Below are 7988 nucleotides of genomic sequence, written 5' to 3'. Positions count from 1 at the left end.
CCAACCCATGAGCCACCGGCCGACCCATGCGGCCGACCGGCCGACCCATGAGCCACCGGCCGACCCATGCGGCCGACCGGCCGACCCATGAGCCACCCGCCGACCCATGCGGCTGACCCATGGGTCGACCGGCCGACCCATGAGCCACCCGCCGACCCATGCGGCTGACCCATGAGCCGACCAGCCGACTCTTCTGGGGTGAAGATGACTGACCTGTTTAAAAGATCATAGAGAAGAACAGCGTTCAGTGAGGTCCAGAACAGATGAGACCATTTATTGTTTTGGTAGAGAGAAATCAGATCAGAAAACATGCTGATAATTTCCATGCTTGGCTGGCAAGTTACGCATGTAAACGTTTTTGCATTCCATTCTTATATGCTTGGTTGAAGAAAACATTAAATGTGCGTACACTGTACAAAAGCCATGACACCACTGAGCATGTTTCTTGCAGCAGATTATGTTTTCTCTACCATTACTAGATTTTACACACACTAACAGGGTTCGTAATCCTGCTCAGTCCTGTAGGAGCTTTCGTTTGACAGAGGAACTCTCAGATGAAAGTTGCACTAACAGAGCTCCAGCAGCAGTCCGCGCCCTCAGCTCGTACATGTCATAGTCATGGGCCCACTCAACGTTTCCCCAATGCTGAATCTGGTATTCCTCCTCTAGTCTGGAAAGCAGCACAGCCTCTTCCACAGTTAAGTGTTTGTCAATCAACCCAAAGGACAGCACAACTGACTTTAGCTGGGTAATCACATACTCAAGACCTGTTAAGGACCAGAAGTTGTAAGATTTGAGGTGCTGTCGGAATGTGTCCTTGGTCCTCTCGGGAATCTCAGGACCTAATATAATAGACGAGGAGCCGATGACAACATCATATCTGTTTTCAATCCAGTGCAGCACAGGGTCCCACTCATTCTTCTGTAGCTCAACCAAACCTGAAGGCTCATCCACTCTGTAACAGACAGTATCATTGTCCAAGAACTTGAGAGCAGCATTGATCATTTCGTCCTCCTTGCGTTGAGTTGGATTGTCCAGCGCTGTGTTACACAGAGTGGTCATGTGCATGGTGTAGAACTTCAGTGTGTCCTTCTGAGCATCCCATTCTGTTGCTACAGCAATGGCCAGAGGTTCGTTTGGCACTGTGAACAGCTTCCCTCCCGGCGTCTTCAGTTTCCTGCTGTCCAGGTTGATCTCGTACAGGCCACCTTCTCCCTGTGATATGCTGACATCTTCATAAAATGTCCTCCTCTCTGCGGTAGCAGTAGAATATGGATTGCGCCTCAAAGAAAGAAGTGACACTTGACCTGGGCGCACATTGTGAGGTGAAAGGCCATGTCTCAAGCAAGTGGACAGTCTCACAATACCTTTCAACATTGTAGTGGAATAAGGGGTATGCATACATAAATACATACGGAGTTCGGGGGTAACCAATAGAATCAATCTGTATATCTGTAGGACTACAGGGCTGCAGCCTGCTGCCTGCAGGCTATCAGAAATGACTTTGGACAGATGGAAAAAACTTTAGTTAAACTTGCAGAGTGACAGATTACTTTACCTGGGTTACATTGTATGATAGTGCTGACTGCTGACATGACATAATAATCCCATTATAAAATAGCTCAAGGCTCTATTGCTGATTACCCCCGCAGTGGTGTCCGGTTAGAACTTAAACCAGGATGCTTCGACTTCTGCCTTCTCCCTGAAGCCGACCCTTGTTATATATTCTCCGACTATGCTTGTCACGATGACTAAGCCAGTTAGATCTATCCATATATGGTTCTACCACATCTATCTGATATCAGCACTAGGTCGGCTCGGGCCAAATATAGGGATTGTCATACTAGACATGTCATATGTCTTATAGCCCAATGTCCTAGTCGGATATCCCCATATATGGAGACTAAATATCCAATGAGCAACTACTCAGATCCAACAACATGACTGGAAGTGTGAGTCTTCGTTACACCCATAGTGTTTCATTAGCGCGACGGAACGTGACAAAATAGTCTACAGCTGAGCTTGTTGTGCTGATGACAGGCAGCGCGCCATGAACACAGTAACACACAAGGTGGTAAAGGAGTGGGCAGTGATGTCACTGTTATGCAACACGGAAGTAGTATGTCAGTCACTAATCCTTGGTGTTACTCTTCCTGCGACCGATAGCCCCTGAAACCAGGCTTTCAAGGTCGTCTCGTCCTGACTCTCTTTTTTCTCTTCTTCTTCCCCCTTCATGGGCCCCTTGGGGGCGCTGGGCCTCGGTGCATCGCACCGGTTGCACCGTCGATATTTCCGCCACTGACTCCTTAAACTAAAACCTGCTGCTGGTCACCACAAGAGCCACAAGAGCAGCTTTTGAAAGTCCCATCAATGTAAAGTCAAAGTTTAAGTTTAAATGGCACATTAACATCTAATAATTTAGTATCATTAGAAGCGTGTTCTTAAAGGTTGAACATTCGATTAGGTGATGTGGAGGCACGGCCGTCAACACGTGTATCGCGGGGTTCTGTGCATGGACGTCAAAATAACGAGTCTGGATGAAAACGTTACACGTCTTCCGCCAGCAGCACCAATACATCTTCTGTCCCAATTCTTTATTTTTCTGGTATCTGTGTCCATCATGTATCAAAATCTTTCCACCTCGATTTCCCCTCTGAACTCCCTCTCACAACACTCCAACATGTGTGCTGTGAGGACCCAAAGATTGGCAACCTATTCATGTTTGGTGTTGTGGCACTGTTCTCTAGTACATGGAAAGAGAAAGAAGTCCAAAATGCACATCGTCCAAAATGCTCCCAAAATAAATGTCTAACAATGTTTCAGACTAACCAGAGTTGTGGAATGCCACAGGGAGGGAGAGCACCCACCCAGGGAGGGAGAGCACCCACCCACCATTTCCCCCCTCACTGTTTATGTTTCTTTTCCCTTTTTACATCCTCTATGATGATTTCCTGTTTTTATATAGTTGTGTATATTCATACGTCTCTAAATGTTTTGATGAATGAAAAATGGTGGGCCCTATTGTAAACAAGTGTAATGCTTTATGGTGTCGTCCACCCCCAGTTAAGTTTTTTTGTATCGAGTTGTAATTCTGCTAATTAATAAATCAATAAATCAATCAAAAAGCAGAGAGCAAACACCCATCCCGGGTACTACAAAATATTTCTGTAGGTCTACTTCACACAGCTATCTATCTCTCTCTCTCTCTCTCTCTCTCTCTCTCTCTCTCTCTCTCTCTCTCTCTCTCTCTCTCTCTCTCTCTCTCTCATAGGCCTACATTATTGTGCAAGCACACACACACACACACACACACACACACACACACACACACACACACACACACACACACACACACACACACACACACACACACACACACACACACACACTTAGCCTCTATTGCTGTTTTTATGTATTATTATTAGAAGTATTATTTTATTTCATGTGCATTCTATTCTACTGCAATGAAGTGTGTGCACGTGATCAGTCATTGTCTGTGGGTTAAAGAATAACAAAAATATCTGTTTGACGACCACTCTGTCTCCCTGCCCAGCTCAGCACTTTATCTAACCAGGTCAATATAGATTAGGCCTATAAACCCTTTTATTGTCATGTGTAAACTTGTGACTGACCTTGTGTAACTACAGTTCAACTCCAAGGTATTCAATAATTAAACTTCACACACACACACGCACGCACGCACGCACGCAAACACGCACGCACGCACGCACGCACGCACACACACACACACACACACACACACACACACACACACACACACACACACACACACACACACACACACACACACACACACACACACACACACACACACACACACACACACACACACACAGAGAGAGAGAGAGAGAGAGAGAGAGAGAGAGAGAGATTTTTGATTTTAAGAGGTCCTTTATTTCGCACTGCCGGGTAATACAGGTCAGAACAGGATCTTAACTACATGCCAGTCTTATTTATCACCAAAATAAAAAAGAATTCACAGGAACAACACCATCCTTTAAAGAAAAAGATCAAAAGGTGAAGAGCAGTTCTTCATCGCCCATCACTGAGCACAATACTCCCCCTACTGCCCATTTTGTACTGAAACCCTCCAGTTCCTCAATCGTCTTATAGTAGGCATGTTCGACTCTGAGCCGTGCCTTCACCAGTCCAGTCAATATGGAAACAGGGTCCACACAACCATCCTCCTGAGCCCGATTTCTTCGGCTTAGCCAGATGGCCAGCTTTGCCGTTGCCGACAGAAAGTTCACCAGTGTGTGTATGCCTTTCCTTGCCACTGAATACTTTGGGCCAAATATAAACAGTTGAGTGGTGAAAACCTCCCCCAACCCCATAAGCCACCCTCTCAACAAATCAAAAACCCCCAACAGCCTGGGACATTGAATGAATAAATGAAAAATGGTTTCTGTCTGGGTGCAGAAAAGACAGCCCTCCCCGTGTTCCGGATCAATATGTGCCTTATGTCTGTTCGTAGCTATCGCCCCGTGTACTATCCTCCATTGGAGGTCAGCCGACCGTTTGTCAACGGGTGGCTTGTACAGGCACCGCCAACAGCCTTTCGGGGAGGAGCCTGGGCCAAAGAACTCAGTCCACCTTGATGCTCTCATGGCGTGCAGAGACTGCCAGTGCCTCACCTTCACGCACAGAATATAACTCGCTTTCTTGTGCAAGGCCTCCAGCCAGCCGAGCTGTGGGGTAGCGAACGAAAGGAAGCCGCCTTCCTCCTCCTGCCACTGCCCCACATTGGGAGATATTGTCAGCTGAGGAAAGACGTAGTCCATATCCTCCTCCCATAGACCCTCTGTCTCACAGTTCTCCCTCAGGAAAACCGCCAGGTGCTGTGGAAGAGAGGCCCAAACGTCGTTCACTATCTGCCTCAGTAGCCTAGGCCGTATATGGACACGCTGCTGTAGTGTTTCAAAGGGCACCAGCAAATGTCCCAGCTTTGTGCACCCGGCTTCTCTGAGGTACGTCCGTATGCACGCCGAGGACAGTGTCTGGACCTGCAGCAAGCTGTTGTAAAACAGTGGCTCCTCAAACAGCCACATGCCAGCTGTGGCATCAGGGTCTCTGGCAACGTTGAGGAGTCTCCAGGCTTCCGCAACGGTCGTGTAGAATGGTGACAGCCCCGTCAGATCGACCTCCTCCATCTTTAAAAGGAACAGCTGCTTGCCGTAGTTCAGACGACCTGCCTTGCACATTATGAGCTTGGCTGTGTCCAGCCACCGCACTCCAGTGCCATAGAGCAGTCTCTGCGCTGTCCTTAGTCTGAAGGCCGCTACTCGAGACGTTATGTCCATTAGACCCTGTCCTCCTTCTTCCACAGGCAGGTATAAAGCAGGCGCTCGAATCCAGTGCTGCCCCGACCAGAAGAAATCCACCAAGGCTCGCTGGATGTCCTCAATCAGCCCTCTTGGTGGAGGCAAAACACTGAGGCTATGCCATAGCATCGAGGCGACCAAGTTATTGATTACCAGAACTCGACCCCTATACGACAGCTGACGTAGCAACCATTTCCAGGAAGATAACCTGGCACACACTTTCTCCATCACACCCTCCCAATTCTGCTTCTGATATTCCTCTGTTCCCAGAAAAACACCCAGCACCTTCATCCCTCTCTTACTCCACTGCAATCCTGCCGGTAAACTTGGTGCTGTCCCCCTCCCCACTGTCCCACCTGCAGGGCCTCACTTTTCTCCCAGTTCACTGCTGCAGAGGAGGCCTTCTCATATAGCTCTAGACTCTCCTGCAGGGCTACCACATCTCTCTGGTCCCTGACAAAAACATTCAGGTCATCTGCGTAGGCCGAGACAATCAGGGGTGGGTATTGGGAGAGAGAGAGAGAGAGAGAGAGAGAGATACCTGATGTATACCTGATGTATTTTATATTGACTTGTTGTCTCTGTATATCTGATGTATTTTATATTGACTTGTTGTCTCTGTATATCTGATGTATTTTATATTCACTTGTCTCTGTATATCTGAAACACACACAAACGTGTCATTATTGTGTATTTTGGCAATTTGTTTGTAATATGTGGATAATAATTAATTTGACTAGGCATGTAGGGTTTGACAGAGAGCCCAAACAACAGCCAACTACTGTCAGTAGGGGGCAGTGTAGGTCTGTTCACTCATCAGACTGATTTAGTTTCCTGAGAGATCTAATCATTGTGTCCTGTATTTCAGGGTACAGTCCATAGAAAATAATACCAGCACTCACGTTATATCCAATAAGATTCTTGTTTATTTTTCATTTTCCCCCCATAGCAGCAACGTATACTGCATGTATGCTTTGGCAATGCAAAACATGTCATCATGCCAATAAAGCATTTTGAATTGAATGGACACACAGATAGAGAAGGGAGATACAGAAAGACAGAAATACGGACGTTACAGCACCAAGGACATTTCTACATATTCCTCCATCCAAATCCTAGAGCAGGGACGTGCACACATAGACATCAAAGGGGGCTTCAGCCCCTGCCCTTTTACCCATCTGTAAAACAACTGCTCTGTGAGCTTGTAGATGAGCTAGTTTTGCTATTTGAGCTCTGTGAGCTTGTAGATGAGCTAGTTTTGCTATTTTTGTCCAAAAGTGCTCTCTTACGAGATTTCAGCCCCTAACAACTAACACTCTCTGCATGTCCCTTTACTAGACCTGTCCTGGCCCACAGAAATGTCTTGATCTGGCCAGGACAGACACAGAGCCCAAATGAATCTTTATTATTTGGTACAAATAAGGAATTTTCATAAAACTGTTTTTTTTTTTTTTTTTTAACATTTAAATACGGTGGATGAGCAGCAATGACATACATTAGAAACATCCCCTGATTGTTGCTACAGACAGACCAGCTAGCTTGTGCTCCACTTCTATTGGCTGCGGGCTACGCCAGGCTTAGAGAAAGGAAATAGAAGGGTGAACTCACATTTTAACACAGCACCCTCCATAACAAATGGCATCCAAGCCAACACTGCAACTCAACAGAGCAACATAACCACTACAAACCAACAAGGCCAACAAGTGTACCAACAAGCCTCTCTCACCTCTATGGCAGCCCAACACGAAGATGGTTACCTGAACTATACTGGGGAGATGGTTTGACAAACAAAACACAAAGAAAATGTTCAAGCCAGCTGACCAGCTGTGCATTCTACTTATCACTATAAGTCTATTATCTATAGAAGGTTTATCTTCTCACTCACAGTTTCGATGTATCGGTCACATCTTTGTCATGAACATGACCTGACGAAGATGTGACCGATACATCGAAACGTTGTCATTTTTGACTTGCACCCTGTGAATTAAATAGGGCTAAAACTGTCTGAGTTGCTCCAGTGCCTTCCTTCCTCTGACCATATAGCAAGTCAGTACACACATGATAACATCTCCTTCTCACAACACTCCAACCGGTGTGGTGCTGTGAGGAACCAAAGATTGGCAACCTCCCGACTGCCTGATTATAAAGGCTTGTTATACCTGCATCACTCATGATGTCACTTTATACATCTAAAACAATACCACCAGTAAGACGCCTGAGGGCAAGAAGCGACCTCGCCCTAAAGGGCCAAGGCACTGGCCATATATGGAGCGTGTCTTGAGTGTACAGGGTTTGATGAGGTCAGATGAACAACATATGGAATGTCAGAACAGGTCAGCTCCATATATGGAGATCTAAGGGTGGCAGCGGTGGCAGTTTCTTGAGTATACAATTGTAAGGCCTGTTGAGAACTGGCTGCCGTTTTCACCGGCTGCCGGGCGCGGCTGCACTGATAACTTTGGCAGGCCCGTCTAGAGTTTAAATGGACAGGTATCAGTCAAAAGGGAGACATCGAAGAGGAAGGATGGATGGGGAAGGATCAACATATGAACAGGTTCTGACATATATCCATACTAATATGGATATACGACCAGACAGTGGCCTTGTGGTTAGAGCGTCCGCCCTGAAACTAGGAGGTTGGGGGTC

The 7988-nt window shown here is 46.6% G+C and overlaps 1 protein-coding gene across 1 annotated transcript; it reads right to left on the bottom strand.

Annotated features, from left to right (window-relative positions):
• Positions 1 to 372: 372 nt before the first annotated feature.
• LOC306921805 (ATP synthase mitochondrial F1 complex assembly factor 2-like) lies at positions 373 to 1431 on the bottom strand. Its single transcript, XM_079499110.1, has one exon. It carries the CDS (start codon positions 1411 to 1413, stop codon positions 514 to 516), a length of 900 nt encoding a protein of 299 aa, XP_079355236.1. The 5' UTR covers positions 1414 to 1431; the 3' UTR covers positions 373 to 513.
• Between the last annotated feature and the right edge of the window lie 6557 nt (positions 1432 to 7988).

This window comes from Electrona antarctica (assembly GCF_951216825.1).
Source record: "Electrona antarctica genome assembly, chromosome: 4".
NCBI classification, from domain to species: Eukaryota; Metazoa; Chordata; class Actinopteri; order Myctophiformes; family Myctophidae; genus Electrona; species Electrona antarctica.
This window is presented reverse-complemented; position numbering and strand designations above follow the sequence as displayed.

Excerpts from the sequence above, each read along its gene's own strand:
- LOC306921805 (XM_079499110.1), bottom strand. The coding sequence starts at position 1,413 with ATGTATTTATGTATGCATACCCCTTATTCCACTACAATGTTGAAAGGT.